Here is a 19,245-nt window from a genome sequence, read left to right as displayed (position 1 = left end):
TGAATGACATCAGCAGGTATGCCAAAGTAGTGCATTTGAATTGTAGTGAGTACGACTAGCCTAAAAAGCATTGCTCCCCACACAGACAAAGATACAAACACGCAAACATTCACACTTGCCATGTGTGGGAATAGAACCCCTACCAAAGTACTATATTACACTACAGCATTATGCTGTATTGAACTCACCACTGAGATTACTGTGCTACTTCTTTCCCAAAGGTGTATTTCACAGTGAATGACATCAGCAGGCTTGCCAAAGTAGGGCATTTGAATTGTAGTGAGTGTGACTAGCCTAAAATGCATTGCTCCCTACACAGACAGGAACACACACACAGTTGCCATGTCTGGGATTAGAACTCCTACCTAACTAGTTTATCACACTACAGCATTACACAGTTATAGGACACGCCATGGAGATTACTGGGCTCCACCTTTTCCAAAGCTGTATTTCACAGTGAATGACATCAGCAGCCCTGCCAAAGTTCAGCATTTGATTTGTAGTGAGTGTGACTAGCCTAAAAAGCATTGCTCTCTACATAGACAAAGTAACGCACACACAAACATCCACACTTGTCATGTGTGGGCATAGAACCCCTACCAAAGTACTATATCACACTACAGCATAATGCTATAGGACACACCACAGAGATTACTGTGCTCCTTCTCTCCCAAAGGTGTATTTCACAGTGAATGACATCAGCAGGCTTGCCAAAGTAGGGCATTTGATTTGTAGTGAGTGTGACTAGCCTAAAAAGCATTGCTCCCTACACAGACAGAAGCACACACACAGTTGCCATGTCTGGGATTAGAACTCCTATCTAACTAGTTTATTACACTACAGCATTACACAGTTATAAGATGCACCATGGAGAACACTGGGCTACTCCTTTCACAAAGGTGTATTTCACAGTGAATGTCATCAGCACCCTTGCCAAGTTTGAATTGTAGTGAGTGTAACTAGCCTAAAAAGGCATTACTCCCTACAACACACACACACACACACACACACACACACACACACACGCACACACACACACACACACACAGTTGCCATGATGTCTGGGATTAGAACTCCTACCTAGCTAGTTTATCACACTACAGAATTACGCAGTTATAGGACATGCCAAAGAGATTACTGGGCTACACCTGTTCCAAAGGTGTATTTCACAGTGAGTGACATCAGCAGCCCTGCCAAAGTAGGACATTTGATTTGTAGTGAGTGTGACTAGCCTAAAAAAGTATTGCTCCATACACAAAGTAACACACACACAAACATCCACACTTGGCATGTGTGGGCATGGAACCCCTACCAAAGTACTATATCACACGACAGCATAAAACTGTTATAGGCTGCACCACAGAGATTACTGGGATCCTTCTTTTCCAAAGGTGTATTTCACAGTGAATGACATCAGCAGGCCTGCCAAAGTAGGGCATTTGAATTGTAGTGAGTGTGACTAGCCTAAAAAGCATTTCTCCATACACAGACAGACACACACACAGTTGCCATGTCTGGGATTAGAACTAATACCTAACTAGTTTATCACACTACAGCATTATGCAGTTATAGGACGCGCCACAGAGAATACTGGGCTACTCCTTTTAAAAGATGTATTTTACAATGAATGACATCAGCAGCCTTGCCAAAGTAGGGCATTTGAATGGTAGTGAGTGTGGCTAGCCTAAAACACAATGCTCCCCCCCCCCCACACACACACACACACACAGCTGCCATGTCTGGGATTAGAACTCCAACCTAACTAGGTTATCACACTACAGCATTATGCAGTTACAGGACACACCACAGAGATTACTGGGCTACACCTTTCCCAAAGGTGTATTTCACGGTGAATGACATCAGCAGTCTTGCCAAAGTACGGCATTTTGAATTGTAGTGAGTGTGACTAGCCTAAAAAGCATTGCTCTCTACAGAGACAGAAACACACACATACAAACACACACACAGTTGCCATGTCTGGGATTAGAACTCCTACCTATCTAGTTTATCACACTGCAGCATTCCGTAGTTATAGGACGTGCCATGGAGAACACTGGGCTACTCCTTTCACAAAGGTGTATTTCACAGTGAATGACACCAGCAGCCTTGCCAAAGTAGGGCATTTGAATTGTACCGAGTGTGCCTAGCCTAAATGGCATTGCGCCCTTCACAGACAGACACACACACACACACACACACACACACACACACACACACACACACACACACACACACACAGTTGCCATATTTGGAATTAGAACTCCTACCTAACTAGTTTATCAGACTACAGCATTATGCAGTTATAAGATGCACCATGGAGATTATAGGGCTACAATTGTCCCAAAGGTGCACTTCACAGTGAATGACATCAGTAACCTTGCCAAAGTAGGGCATTTGAATTGTAGTGAGTGTGACTAGCCTAAAAAGGATTGCTCCCTACACAGACAGAGACACACACACACTGTTGCCATGTCTGGGATTAGAACTTCTACCTAGCTAGTTTATCACACTACAGCATTATGCAGTTTTAGGACACGCCAAAGAGATTACTTTGCTATTCCATTCCCAAAGGTGTATTTCAAAGTGGATGACATCAGCAGGCTTGTCATAGTAGGGCTATGGGGAGGTCAGTGTGTGTGCATGGGCCATAACCCATTCATCTAGAGGTTGACACACCACATGCAGGCACATGCAGGTTTTTATTCTGCAGGTATATGTATACATCTGCTAGATGACTACTGCCTTGTGCAGTCATGTTGCACAGCTAGCACTTGCACCACAGGGTCTGTAATGCTGATGGATACCAGTGGCTAATTTCTACAGTGAGTGACATTTACACATCATGTGGTTGTAGCCATTTCACTCCATGATGGGTGGGACAGGCCTCATGATGGAAGGCTCTTTGTCACTGTCACTCTCTTCCACACATCTATGTATGTCTACTTTTGGCATATTATAGTGTGCTGTCTTTGGATATATGTCTATATTCCTATCCAATGCGTGTGCAAAGCATGACTGGTGCATACTGAGGAGTGTATTTACTAACATCTGCAACTGTCAGATATGTATCGTCCACTTTTGTTTGCAGACATGGGCTTCATTTGTTTAAGTATGTGAGCATGACCAGTATGACATTTCAGTATGTTGTCTGACATTACCTTCATTTCTCTAAGTGTGTGAGCATGCCCAGTATGCCCTTCTGTATTGAATGTGTGGATCCATTCCAGGTAGTGTGTACTCCAGTGCAGACCTTTGTGTTCTACACCTACAGGTAATAAACTGTTTCTGCAGGATAACTGTAGATCAGTTGGCAATATGGGGTGAAATTGTGCAAGGGATAGTATATACTCTAGGTGATTGTGTCTGTGTTGCTTCTGATACATGGTACTGGTGTTAGCAGAGATATTCAGACATGTGTACTGTTATACACTGTGATATTTTATGTCCTCAAGTACTTATGTGGAGTGTGTTATGTTGTTATTTGGGTGTCCATGACATAACATGCATTGGCAGTACGTGTTAGACACAGGCCTTTAGCAGAGGCCTGTAGGCCATTTGGTGGTGATGCAGGCCAGCTGTGGCAGGCCATTGCATTCTGTCAGTCCTACAGTCCAAGACTGCCATACAGTATATTCCCCTGGGGTGACAGGGTAGGTGTGCTAGGTGTTCATACCAATATTTTCTATCAGTTTGATGAGGTGGTGTGGATGCTGGCAGGGTGCTACTCATAGCTAGCGACACACCTGCATGGGACACCTGCACTGCATGTTGCATTCTTTCACTATTGCCCTACACAGGTGGGGGTCATATTGTATCCATTCGCAACAGCAGTGATATGACCAGAGAGGTACCTGTGGGTGGTGTTTGGGTGAGATGGGTGCATGTGTGCTATGGACACTACTTGCATCTGACTCACAGATATGCATGGGGCATTCCAGTTATGCTGGCCTGTGTAGGTACATCAGCTGTTTGCCAATACATCAGTCCTATCACCTTTGTGATCTGCAAGTGTTCGGCCAGATGACATCGGTATTCCATTCTACAGGCCCAGATAATGTGATGCATGCCTGTATGTACAATTCCAAGGGTGTGTCCATTTCATGGTTACACATTATATACTGTGTATCTGCGGTACTTTTCCCTGTGTACTGCTTGTATATCTAGCCCAACAGCCATGCCATGTCCATCTTTCCGATGGTGACACATATTACCACCATATATTTACAATGGCTTACTGCTAGCATGTGTTATACTGGGAGGAATTGTCTTTGATGCTGCAGTTGTGAGAACTTGGTCCTGTTATTGGCAGTAGTGGGCAATGGCCACCAGGTCAAACCTCAACATGAATACATACTGGCCAGTCTCACACAATATGAAACACACACCAACCTAACACACACATACCTGCATATTGTACAAATGCTACAATCAATCCTGCTACCTTGGCCACCTCTGGGCATCTGTGCTCCACTGGTATTATACCTACACATACATGTTAGTACATGTCTACATCAGATTGGGGGGGCACACCTGACTGTTACTACATTTCTACATAGGGTTTGGGGGGCACACCTGACTGTTACATGTGTACATCAGATTGGGGGCACACCAGACCATTCTACTTTTCTACATAGGACTGGGGGGGGGCACACCTGACTGTTACTGCATGTCTACATAGGATTTGGGGGGCACACCTTGCTACACAGGATTGGGGGCACACCTGACTGTTGCTACATTTCTACATAGGATTGGGGGCACACCTGACTGTTACTACATGTCTACATAGGATTTGGGGGGGGGCAAACCTGACTGCTTCTACATTGCTACACATGATTGGGAGGGCACACCTGACACTTGTACACATTTGCTATGATTGTACTAGTATGTCAGGTACTCCATTTCATGCTATTTTCTAACATATCATGCTGACTAGAGGCATATCAGTGTACTACAGGTCTTAGGTTTGATTGACCTACATATTAGTTTCTGACTTCCTACCCTTCAGAACTAATATCTCACTGCCTGACCTGATGTAGGCTGCCTGTGTAGGCCTGGGGGGAGGTTACCCATAGGCATAATTCAGAGGCCTTAGCACAGCTTTTGTTTGTGTTTGTCTACACCTGTCCTGCTGGCTGAGACCGTTGTTGGGTATGTGAACCTCCCTGACTGGCCCAGCACATTTCCTGGAATGGGTTTTGTCACCATGTGTAGTACTGGCCACTATGGTGACACCAGTATTTGTTACAGATCCCATGCTGCCACTATAGGTGTCTACTGTCTGCTGGCATCCCATTCAGCCACCCGATTCCCTTGCATGCTCACATCCATACCATAGATACAGGTAACAACACATACTACTCTATTCAGCAATTGGTAAGGAGAGTGACTTACCTTGTGGGGGTGTTGGTGCTGGAGGGCTGCCTATGTCAGCTGCACATAGTACACTCCCTACAGATGGTTGAGCACAGGTAGTGTCATGTTTGGCATCCCTTTTACTGTATGTGCAAGTCAGAGAGAGGTGTCATTCGCTGGGTCCCTCCTGTGTCAGTGTATGTGCTATGCTTTGCCTCTTTGCCAAGGCCAGGGCATACAGGGGATGCCTCCTTCTGCCTACTGGGGCAGGCTCAGGTTGTTCCTCCTCTGAGTCACTCTGTGCCTGTGCAGGCCTTGGCAATGGTGGGAGGCTGTGTGGCCCTGCCCCGTGCTGTTCCTGCTGCAGCTGTTTCTGCAGGATCATATTTTATTGTAGCAAGGCACATATGATAAAAATTTGGGTACATGTAGTTGGTGAGTACTGCAAGGCTCCACCGGATGTGTCCAGGCACTGGAACCGTGACTTGAGCATCCCAAACACACGCTCTATTATAATCCTGGTCTGTGTGTGTTCCTCATTATGGAGTTCTTGTTCAGGTGCATGTGCATTTCTGATGGGTGTCAGGAGCCACGGCTCCAGTGCATAACCAGCAAATGCCACTAGGTGACTGTAAGTGATGTCCCCACTGGCAAATCTCTGGTACAGCTGCATCAGATGCCAGATGTGGGAATTGTGATAGCTTCCAGGGCAGCCAGCACACACATTCATTATAATGCCCTGGGCATCACACACAACCTGGCAGTTGATGGAGGGTAAGCCCTTGTGGTTAATGTAGACCCTACCTTGCTCACCGGGTAGTGCTTTGATGCATATCTGCGTGTAGTCTATAGCACCCACTACCTCAGGGTATTCTGCTATTTGGTGGAAGAGTTGCATATTGCTGGCCAATGCCTCATGGGTGTTGGGGAAATATACATGCTCACTGGCATGTGCTGACATGGCATCCAGGAATTGAGGGAGTACCCTGGATGGTGATGCCTGTGAGATCCCCATTATATCCCCAGTTGGCCTTTGGAAGGTACCTGTAACTAGTATTCTTAGGCCTACACATACCTTGGTATCCAGTGGGATGGGTTCACCTCTGTTAGTTCTGTGTGTAAGGCATGGCCGGCACAGCTCAACAATTTGCTGTAGGAGGTCCCTGTCTACCCTATAACGCTCCACTATCTCCAGCTCATGTAGCCCCTGGTAGGTTACCCTGGGTCTGTACACTCTACTCTGTATTCTCACTGTGGGTTTGTCAACAGCATTCTCATCCTCACCACCCTCATCCTCTTCCACATGTTGTTGTATGACAGCTATTGCAGCCCCTATCATTTTGTTGTTTTTATTTGTTAAAATTCCCCCGCTTGTATACACCGGTGGTGTAGAGTATGTGGGAAAACCAGAGGGAAAGGTGTTTGCATAGTTTATAGTAGTGTTCTGGGCTGGGCTGCTTCCTGTGTAATTGTCTTATTCTGATACATTTCACCTGCCAGCTATGCTTGTATTCCTTGATTACCTTCCTACTACTGTTTTCCCTTCCCACTGCCTTCCTATAGTGCGCCACACAAACACAGTGCTCAAATGTGCACAGAGCTGCTATTTCCTGGTTTACTTTTTTTTTCCCTTTAAAACCCAGTGCGTGGCATGCACACCCACACAGGCAATGTAAAGAGTGCTAGTCAGCCTCAGACACACCCCCCTTGGTTAGCTCTGCTAAGCTAAGGGCAAACCTGAGCCACAGGGCTCCAATCCGCTTACAGTATGCCTGACACACCCCCTATGATGTCAGCTAACTCCTAGGCTTGGACCAAGCTATTCCTGCTCTTACACTGTTGGGTGCTGACTAGCATGCAGGGGAGATATGGGATTCAGTATCATTCTCTTCATTTGCATAGGATTGCCTGCTGATGCATAGTTACAGGTCCCACACTGAGCCTCCCCCCTTAGCAACCACTATTTACTAGCCATGTTGTCTTCTGCCTGCCATTGAGTATAATGGTAAAACAGTGATTTTGGTTAGAATGCTTATTTTAAGTTTCCTTTTTTATTTTTCACCCGATCCTGTTTGTGTGCCGCTGCCCTAAACTTAAACAGCCGAGATCGGCTAAAAAAAATAAAAGTTGATTTTTTTATTTTAGGAACTATTTTCCATGCCAATGGACTTATATTTGGCCATTGGCATGCTTTCTACATAATATCCACCCTTTATTTGGAGCTGTCATGGCTCCATTTTGTAGTTTGCAGAAATGTACCTGGTTACTGGCCGAGTACATTTCTTCAGATTACACTAGTCCTGCACAGCTGGCTTCCAGCTTCCTGGATTGCAAATTCACCTCATTTGCATGGATTTCACAGATGGCTGCAAACTGGGAACCATTATTGAATCCCCAAATGATATGGATACTCTACAAAAGGGCCTTACAGAAACAGATGTTTGGTGCCAGAGACATGGGCTCAAACTCAATGCCACGAAATGTATAGTTATCCCCTTTGGGAAAAAACATGTACCCATGAGTTACCACATAGGTGGCAGTACACTAAACACCAAAAGTGTGATAAGAGACTTAGGGACACAGGTGGACAGTGGTCTCACCTTCAATAACCACATCGCCACAACAGTCAGGAAATCCTTCTATGTGGCACACCTCATCACTAAGGGCTTTTCATCCAGAAAATATGATGTCATTGTCCCACTGTACTCATCCCTCATTAGACCCATTATAGAATACAATGCCGCATTTGGTATGTACCTCTCAAGACATCTGCAATGACTGGAAAGGCCACAGAAATACCTCACTAAAAGAATCACAGGCCTAAAGCAGATGCCCTGCGCTGACCGCATTAAAAAACTCCAGTTATACTCCGTCGCATATCATCTACTCAGAGGTGATCTCTGCTTAACATACAAGGCCATGTCAAACCCAGAGCTGTTGGACATGCTACACTTAAAGAAATCCCAATCCCTCAGAGCCACACGCTCCAGGGATCTAAACCTTGTCATCACAATAAACAAAACATGCTGGTGGGATAGGTTCCTAACCCAGAGACTCCCCAGACTCTGGAATAGACTGCCCATACATGTCAAGCAGAGCGCCTCTTTGGCCCTCTTCAAAAAGAACCTTGACGATTGGATGGGAGAAAGGAAATTCACCCCGGGGATCACATCAGTCTTCCTGCTAGACAGGGGTCCAGGAAAGTAAATAGTGTGGGAAGAAATAGCCAGGGAATTGCCATGGCTAGACTTGTATAGGCCCTAGGGCTGATAGCCTAGTACCAACCTATGAACCTATAAACCAAATGGGGTAATTTGCATACAGGGGCTGAGTCCATGCAGGACTACTGCAGGAGTGCTCGTGCACGTCCCTACAGCTTATTCCTGGATCGCACGGCAGTCATATTGCCTACTGGAGCTCCTGCACTAGTCCTGCACACTGTGCAGGGCTTGCTGAATCTGGGATAGAAAGTTACTAACAACCAACACTAATCAGATGAATAACAGCAGTCCACCTTTGCTAGCCATGCATTTTCTTTAGGCTCATGGAAGGATCTCCTTTATGATTATATCCATGCAGGGCAAATAGAGTTGTAATACTCAGCACTTGTGTCATACATGTACAGAGAGTAGAGCAACCTGCTAAGTAATGCCACCCAAACAATGAGGATTTTTCGATGAAAATCAATCCTTCTCCTCTAAATCTGCTGCCTTTGAGTCACAATCCAGTTTAACCTTTTGCACTTACTTTTACTTTACTAGGGCCAGTAGACAATTACACTTTTCCAAAGAAAGCTATACATACATATTTTAATGAAGGCTAATAATTTGGGGAGTTAGCATAACGGATAAGCTGTTTGTCTCACAGTCACAACTTTGGAGGTTTGGTCCTCATTTGGAAATGAAATTGTCTTGGATTAAAATAGCCCAAAAGGGCAGTAAATTCAATACTTCCTATTAATGTCCTAAAGCTCTTAAAGTTTATAGCACCAGCAAATGACAAAAAAATCCTAACGTTCTGAGATATTAAATCATTTCAAACTTTAATCCTCTGCTGAATAACTGATTGCAACATATTGGAAAAGCTGACAGAACAGCATAAAAACTTTACATCTTTGAGATTTTTTTTTCTAAATAGCTTTTAGGGTCTGCTAAACAAGCAATAATGCCCAATAGGGTGGTCATTATTGTGGATAGAACTCTCAGGGCTGCAGAGCTGGGTTTCTATTCACCTGGAAGATCTGCTATTTACCATTTTACACCAACCTGGAGGGTATTATTGTGTTTAAAAATGGACTACCTGTTAAATTGTTTTTTTTTTTGTTTGCTTATTATTACTATATATGTATTTGTTTAATTTTTGATGTAATGTAGTTTCTCTGTGTAATGTTTCACAATTGCTGTAGGATATGCAACTGTTGTTGGGGATGTGTTTTACATCAAAAAATGCGTACATATATATATATAAATTATGCAAGTCTACTCTCTCTAGCACAAGTGTGCATGCACACCCACACACACACACACACACACACACACACACACACACACACACACACACACACACACACACACACACACACACACACACAGCCAGCAATTGCAGCCAGTTTCTTGACTGTAATGAGATGAATGAAAAAATAAACACAATGTAAAGCAATGCATCCCCCACCCCACATACCTCTCAACTGTTCCTGATTTTGTAGAATTTCCATGATTTTGTCTCATAATTAGTTTTGTTCTGTTCCTTGAAAAAAAACTGCTTGATTCTCCATTAAAATTGTAATTACTACAGTTAGTCAATAAACCCAGACTTGACATTTCTTATTCTTCAGGGAAAAAAAAACACTCTGATGCAAAACTTCTTGCTCTATTAACCCTTTAAGTGAATTAGGGTAATATTTAAAAAATGCCCCTGATTTTAGTTCTCTGTCATCCCAGTATTGTTGGCTTTGTCCAGAATGCTTCAGTAAAGAAGATAAGTATAGACACACACACACACACACACACACACACACACACACACACATACATACACACACACACACACACACACACGTGCACGCACACGCACACGTACATGCGCACACATGCACACACACACACGCACACGCACACATGCACGCACACATAAACTCTGTTTCTTTCTCACTCATATAAATGTACACACTTTTACACAGACACACAACAGATAGTGTTGTCACCTCACAGCAAGAGGTTCCCTGGTTTGTTTCTTGGCTGGGGTGCCTTCTGTGCAGAGTCTGCATGTCCTCCCTGTGTTTGTGTGGGTTTCCTCTAGGTGCTCTGGTTTCTCCCCACATTCCAAAGACATGCAGCAGGTGCATTGGACATTCTAAATTGGCCATAGGTATGAGTGTGCATGCGAGTGTGTGGTGTGAAACTACTGTGGCAGGGCTCACCATCCAGCAGTCTAAACATTGGCTGTAGATGATTGTCACTGCTGAGGTGACACCCCAACCTGATGCACAAAAATGGGAAAAGGGGGTTGTGGAATGATGGATCCTTCTAATGCACTTAACTGCATTATGCTTGTTTTATTTATTTTCCCACACTTGTTAAATGTGACTTTTTATGTGTTACAGAGAGCAAGGAAAAACTAAAAGAGAAGCTCAGCTACTTGCAAGTGCTGATATTATTACTTTAGTTATTTTTCTCTTTTCTTTGGTTTTACTTATTTACTTGATTATTTAGATGATACTCACTAAACACTTGAATTTGGGGAATGCAAAGCAAGATGGTGACAGTTTATTTTTTTCTTCTTCTTCCTAATCCATGCTTCACAGCAGCTTAATTTGTTGCCAAGGAATTGTGGACTATATGCCATGCTCTCCTCATACATTAATACCCTGTTGGCAAGCAACTGTTCTCCAGTAGGGTATCATCTGTGGGTTCTGCCCTTTTTAAGCAAGCAATAATAACCAACAGACTGTATGTTACTGTGTTGATAATGCATGGCCAGGGCTGTTCTGAGGCCTGACGCCACAAGAATAGGGCCTGTACACCCCTGGAAGGGCATTATTTACATAGTAACACACACACTGGAGGGTATAATTGTGCTTAGAGAATGGGCTGTTAATAAAACTGTTGTGTTTTACTTATTTATGTTTTATTACTATATTATTATCATTTATATATTTGATTTCATAGGTAGGTAGGTACTAGGCTATCGGGCCTAGGGCCTATTCAAGCCGAGCCAAAAAGGTACCCTGACTTTTGCCACCCAAGAAAATTATTTTCCTGTGCCACTGCCGAGCAGAGCCACAGAAGTGATCCCCGGGGTGAATTTCCTATTTTCCATCCAATCATCAAGATTGTTCTTGAAGAGTACTAATGAGGAGCTTTGTTTGATATAGATAGGTAGTTTATTCCAGAGTATGGGAAGTCTCTGGGACAGGAATCTATCCCGCTGGCATGTTCTGTTTATTGTGGTGATAAGGTTTAGGTCCCTAGAGCATGTAGCTCGGAGGGATTGGGACTTCTTTAAGTGGAGCATGCCCAACAACTCTGGGTTTGACATAGCTTTGTATGTTAGGCAGAGATCTCCTCTGAGTAGGCGGTATGTGACGGAGTAAAGCTGGAGTTTTATGAGACGGTCTGCGTAGGGCATCTGTTTGAGGCCGGTAATCCTCTTTGTGAGGTATTTCTGTGGCCTTTCCAGTTGTTGTAGATGTCCTGTGAGGTACATACCAAAAGGGGCGTTGTACTCTATAATGGGTCTAATGACTGATGAATAGAGGGGAACAATGACCTCTTTTTTTCTGGATGAGAAACCTTTTGTGATGAGGTGTGCCACGTAGAAGGATTTCCTGACTACTGTGGCGATGTGATTATCAAAGGAGAGACTACTGTCCACCTGTGACCCAAGGTCTCTTATCACACTATATGCAAAATAGTTCCTCCAACTAATGTTTCTAACTTGCTGTAATTAATATATGTAAGTGGTGTTTGAGGAAGTATTTTACATCCAAAATATGAGATTTTCAAAAAATGCCCCGATATCTGTGTCGTTTTTTTGGTCCCTTGCTCATAAAATGTGTGGTTTATTGACAAATCACCAAATAATGACAAACATTTGAGTTTCAGGCAGTATTTATTTCAGAAAATGCATATTAAAACAAATTATTTTATTCCTGCAACTTTCTAATTTTATATCAGCAATGTTGAAAATATGTTCCTATTTTTTAGCCTTTGTTCCCCCCATACCTCTTAAACTCTAAGCTCAAGAAATCTGGACAATTTTCAAAAAAATGGGAGGATAAAGATCTAAAGATTTTAAATGTTGCTCCTGTAAATTTACAAAGTTGCTAGAATTATGAGTGTTGTATTAGTATGCCTGTTCTAAAGGATAAGAAGTCTAAAACTCAGATCTGTGTCACCATTTAGTGACTTTAGTTCTGCACGATTTGCCAGAAAACCACAAATTTTATGAGGAACAATCTGCTAAATACTATGCAAAAATCTGTACATTCTATGAAAACCTGGACAGTTTAGACATATGACCCCTCCCCCCTTTATTTTAGGCTTTATCCAGATTTCTTGAGCTAAAAGGTTGAGAGTTACACATAACTCTTAACTACTGCTGCCACTGCTCAATCTCACTCACTCCTACACAAACACACTTCTGCTCTCATGCACGCATGCAGTGACATATTCTGACAGATACATAAACATGCACACACACATACTTTTCTTTCTTGTTTTAACTATTTCTTTTAATTTTACACTTGCTAAACAGGAAAAGCACTGCTTGCTGACTGTAAAATAATGGCTTGATCAATCTCACTTTCATGCACGCATATACTCAAACACACAGACTTAAACATGCACTTCTCTATTTTTTTTTTTTAATTTTCAGTTTCTTTTAATTTTACACTCACTAAACAGCAAAAGCATAAAATAATGGTGACTATTGGCTTCCTTACAGTCCGAGCTCCACTGAAACTTAATATACTGCTGTGAAGTGACGGACTCATTTTTTTCAGAAGGCATTACCTGTACATTAACACCCTGCTGGAGAACATTCATTGTCCAGTCAGTGGTGATGTACAGGTCAACCATTCCCTAATTAAAAAAAAAACCCTCAGGAATAAAAGGATCAATTTACAGTACTCCTGGAATCCCAACGTTTAGGAAACCCAGGTCCATATCCATAGATTGTTCTAATTTGCCATTCACCCTTATAATGTCCTTCATTCAAACATTCTACAGTCTTTGGTATCCTTGCCTCAGAGATATCATCTTTTAGAAGGTAAATTCGCAGTTGTAGCAATAAATTCAGCCTGCCATGAAGTTCTACTTTAGTTCTCTAGAATTTCTACTCTCTTCAAGTTCATCTCCATCTCTATTAAAATTTCACTCTCATACTCCTGAGTTTCCAGTCCTCCTCTGCTGAAATTACGCTCGTCCCTCTTTTGAAGTTGCATTCTAGCCTCTCCAGAAGTTCCACTCTCCCTCCTCTGAAGCTCCTCAAATACTTTTAGTAGAGCAGAGCTGATCTTCGAAGATACTTCCTTTTGGGCAGTCAAAAGAATTCACCATAATGAGCCAGAAACCACTAATTCACTGCATTTCTGATATTAAATTCCATATTAAGATCGAGAATATTCAGTATAGATTGGTCACATTTATTTTTGTGTTATGCCATTCATAACAAAACAACTTCACAGAGAGAACCGTGAAGTGTATATTCAGATAATTAAAAAAATTAAAACTTTAGTAGTAGGAATGTTCAAATTTTAAACTAACAATTTTACAAAGAACAGCCAAAACACATCCTATTAAATGCACAGATCAACACCATTGCAGTTTTAATTTTAATTTATTTTAGCAGAATCATAATTGTATTTGTCAATATGAGTATTCTTATAAGGAGTATGTTAGTATAAAAACGCTTTGCTTTACATATCTCATGTAAAGTGGCCTTTGTACTCTGTATACATTTATTTAGAATGTTAAACTGACATGACTGTTTGGAACTATTTAGCACTCTATTCCAGCTAAACCTTATGATAATTTATCTTGAAATTCAGGTGGATGTCACCCAAGTCTGCCAGCAATATCTGAGATTAGTATAATGATGTGGTCATCTTTCTATGCAGTTTAGCCCATACACTGAACTATTTACGTTCTCTTACAAGAAGTAATTCATTGTTGTCTACCTGTAAGGCTGCAGTAGTTTTGATTGAATAACCTAAATATTTTATTACTGCCTTTTAATTGCTGTTGTAGTTTAAGAGCGTTAATACATGATACAGGCTAAGATGTATACTTTTATATAACATTAATTTCAAACGTTAACTAAAACAGATCACTAAGTCTGTTTAGTTTAGTGTCACCATAATGATTTATGATACAAGTTCATCCCTGCTTAATGATGCCAAATATGTCTTATATGCTATAAGTATACTTGTCCATGTGTAGTGCATACTAGTTGAATATATATTGTATGTTCTGGTATTTAAGCAAAATGCATGATTCTTTAAAAGTATTTTGTGAATGATGCTGTAGTCTCAATGAACAACTGCGTTCATTATCTGTCTGTTACTCCATTTTGTGTTGTAGGCTGAAGGCTTTGGCAGCAACAGGAAGAAGATCATCACAAGAAGCATCTGAATGGTAGGTACCTTTACATTGTTAACACTGATATTCATTGTAAACTTACCTTTACTTTCTTTGTTAAGCTAGGACTCTCCAATTACTTGTTAAGATGACTCATGCCCTTCAAAGATACCAACATTCTAATTCTAAGGCAGTAAAAACCTCTTATGAGATACCTGTAGTCTCACATGTCAGAACCAAGAAAAAATGCAGAACAATAATAGACATGATAGATGCAAACACAGAAGGTAAACATTCTCCAGTGACTTTCTATGTTTTTGTTTGTGATGGGATGATGCAGCATGGTATAAGGATAGCATCAAGACAAAACATGATAAAAATGGCACTGTTTGAGCAGATAATCCCAAGGATTCATTAACTGTCCACCACATTGGCTTAAAGGCTGCAGTAAAAGGCCCTGTTAATTGTGATATGCTATTCTGAGATTCATAAATGTATTAGCTACTATGAGGAAAGACCTCATACTGGCTTATTTGCATGTCTATGAATCTAAGTTATCTACTGCAAAGTGCAGATCTACAATTTCTGCGGCAGTTAACATGATGGCCACATCATGTTATCACAGGTAGCCCTCCCCCCTTAGTTACTGTCCCACACACAAGCACATAGCAACATACACGCACACACACACACACACACACATATGCACACACACACACACACACACACACACACACACACACACACACACACACACACACACACACACGCACACATGCACACACACACGCACACACACCTGCACACACACACACGCACACACACACACACACACACACACACACACACACACACACACACACACACACACACACACTCTCTCTCTCTCTCTCTATATATATATATATATATATATATATAGACCCACTCCTGTCTATGTTATTAAAATAGCCACAATAGCTTCATTTTGCCTACTCAGGTAATTCATGAATGATTACAGTCAGTCCCTAATGCCAGATATTTGAGTTTCATTCTTCATATTTCTCAGTAAGTGAACGCTAGGGTAAAGCCTCTCTATTTACACTATGAGGCTGAGATACATTTACTGTACATTATGAATTGTTGCACGAACTGCATAATTCCCAAGATCCTCAGTACATGTAAAAAAAGGCTGGTACATTAGAATATCAGTTAACACAGTGGGGTAATGCTGAGGTTTTGTATTTCAAAGATGCAGGATCTGAATCCTTTTGTACCTTGATAAATTTATTTTTCATTCAGTTCGCTACTCCTTTTTTTTTTAACCATGTGCCTTTAAGACATGACATATTGCGTTTCCCTGGTGTTTAGTATCTGCCCTGACCGACCTTTGGTTTATGTGTTACTCAGACACATTGAGTAATCGGTAGTTTCCTGTGTTCTCCCCAGCACTATGTCACTCACATGTATTTGTATAAAGTTGTCCTTAGTGTTTCTACCCACCCCAGTCCCTGTTCTGTTTAAGTGCTGCTCGGGCATGTCAATAAACAATTTTCTCTGGTGGCTAGTAGTTCCTCCCACTCAATGTTTTAGGTCTGTCAATTTTTCTAGGGATGTACGGAAGTATGGAAGCTACTCCAACACATACACACACAAGCACGTTCATAGCCCTACACTCAGACAAAACAACCCCCCCACCCAGTCATTTCACAGGCATGTTCATCCAGTCACTGATACACACACACCCATACCGATCTTACCATCTCACTAACTCCCCTACTGCTGTCTCACAGGCAAACACACACTTACGTGTACACTCACACATGCAGCCCCCTCACATAAACTCATGCACACACCTCCAAAGCCTAACTTAACACTGAACTCCATAGCACTTGATGGACGAACATGACATTTGGTTGTATTTACTACTGTGAGATACAAGGAGCAGCAGTGGTAATCTACATGGCAGAGTAATTCTATGCATCGCTTGGCATGTGGATGTCTTCCTGGTGGTAGTTCCAGGGTAGAAGACATAGTTAATTAGCATGTGCCTCTCCCATGGACTGCCTCATTAGCATCTTGCATAGTCACGGAGGCAGCCTAACTTTATGAATTCCCCCTAAAGTGTTCATCACATCATAGAGCATACACATGTTTCATTTCCCATCTTTTTCCATATCTGTGGCAGAGACATGGCCACAGGAACTTAATCCAAATAAGATTGTACAAGGCAACATATAACAGATAATTGATTCACACTGGTTTACTCCTCTGCCTTTTTCTTTTGTGTCTTGATAATTTATGCATTCAGTATCCCCACTGAGGTCCTTTTCATGTTAATGATTGGCAGACATATTTATTTAAACATTTCTGCTTGGTTTTTAGATAATTTAAATTCAGTTTATTATATTTTATGTATTTGCCATGTTTACATCATTAGAAAATCAGAAGTTTGTAAAAAATCAAATTCTGTTGTTATTTATATGAAAACTGTTTTCCCTGCTGCTAATTACTCTATTTCATTTTGTGGCTGTCTGTATGGGATAACTGCCTGCTAATGTGCTTGTCGACTTTGGTGTAGCCTTTCACTGTCATTTGTGACTGGAGCCAAGATTTACAGGCTAATAAACTAGTTTCTCATCAAGAATGTGTAGCATATGTCATCTCAGACTGTCCTTTTGGTGATGTGAAGATGAAGATTTGAGTCATGGGATGTTTGTGATTTGAATTGTACACTTGACTTTCTGATCTGAAACTGTAATGACTGACATTATTGACTAAGTGTAAATCTGAATTTTTTTTTACCCTGGACAAAGTGCTCATTCTCAGAGGTGACCCTAACGCTACTTTTTCCTGAGGGAAATTAGTATGAGGAAATTTTTACTTGGCTCCATTGCTTCTGCTTGAAACCTAGCAATCTTAACTTAAATGTCTTGGTTGTAAATGTATGAATCTTCTAGCTCCAATTCACATATTACCTAAACAAGTTATATCAGAGAAAAACTACTTTCATGCAATTGCAGAAAGTAGTTGAATGGTATTTTGGTGTGTTTCTTGTAAAATGTATCTTTCTGGTAGGTTGTTTGTGATTGCAGTCAGTAAATAATGACATGCAAGTGAGTGTCAGACTTTTTATTCTTCAGAAAAATGCTTGCTATTGCAAAGCTTGTTCTAACAATTTAGTAAGTATCTTGGGTTGTACATGGACATTAATTAGTGGTAAAGAAGGCAGTCTCTAACTTGCAGCTGAAATATGTGCTTGGCCTCATTCCACTTTATTATCCTAACTAGTTATTTTCTCCCAATACTTTAGTTCCTTTCCCAATTTTCTTCAGTAAATTCCAGCTCCACTCTGCTTGTTTTCTTTACCATTAATTGGACTTATTCCTATTGGTAAAATCTGTCTCCATTTCTGTGTTGGCTTTTAATCTTAGAATACTTTCTCTTACTTTATGAATGAATATATATTTTTTTAATTTCTCCAAGTCTTTTGGGTTTGTAATACCATGACAGGAATGGACCCCATTCCTAAGTCAAAGTATGATTAAAGTTCATGAAATTAGTATTGTTTAAATTTTTGATGACAGCCAGTAGTGCTCTTTCCAGCACCTGCAATGTGCCCAGTAATGACTCCTTCTGCAGTTCATATGGAGTTACATGTATTGATAACATATCTAAATACGACTATAAATTCTTTTTTATAAGACCCGTTGCTCTACGACTATTGGAACTATCTGGGTATCTTTCTTCCACATTGCGCTTGTTTCTGCCTGCAGATCTTGATATTTTATGACTTTGTGTCTCTCTGTATGCAAGACACTGTAGTCACTGGGTGTGGTGATTTCAATGATCAATGCTACTCTTGTCTTCTTTTCCTGGACCACTATATCCAGTTTTCTAGCATCTATCTTTTGAACAGCTGGTAATGGATGATCCCAAGTGATGTAGACTTCTTCATTTTCTGTGATGCTTTGTGGCTCATGTTTCCCGTGTTTTTCGGCCACTTCAATACCATAATGTTTGCACAATCCCCAGTGCAACAGTCTCGCCACATTATTATGCCTTTCAGTATACAGTCCTTCTGTCATTAGTATGTTACAACCAGCAATGAGGTGTGCAACTGTTTCCAATTCAGTTTTACAAAACCTACATTTGTCTGTTTCAACTACATGTTCAATGGACTTTATAAACCAAAGTGTACACAGCCCACTATCTTGGGCCGCTAATATTAACCGTTCATCTCTTGGTTTGAATTTGCCTCTCCTTAACCATTCCTGTGTTCTTTCCTGATCAACATGATGTTCTTCCAGACGTTTTCTATACTTGCAACTATATT

General features: G+C 41.4%; 1 protein-coding gene across 1 annotated transcript in view; it reads left to right on the top strand.

The window, feature by feature from the left end:
• The window catches only part of UBASH3A (ubiquitin associated and SH3 domain containing A), an 829,542-nt gene that overhangs the window by 204,275 nt on the left and 606,022 nt on the right, over window positions 1–19,245 (top strand). Inside the window, exon 2 of the mRNA XM_044072932.1 lies at window positions 14,934–14,987. Coding sequence (XP_043928867.1) covers window positions 14,934–14,987 — 54 coding nt within the window. The remainder of the gene's footprint in view (window positions 1–14,933; window positions 14,988–19,245) is intronic.

This window comes from Protopterus annectens, chromosome 5.part1 (genome assembly GCF_019279795.1).
Source record: "Protopterus annectens isolate FY-2018-M chromosome 5.part1, PAN1.0, whole genome shotgun sequence".
Taxonomy (NCBI): Eukaryota; Metazoa; Chordata; order Ceratodontiformes; family Protopteridae; genus Protopterus; species Protopterus annectens.
The sequence above is the reverse complement of the archived record's forward strand: the minus strand, read 5'-3'. Positions and strand labels throughout refer to the sequence as shown.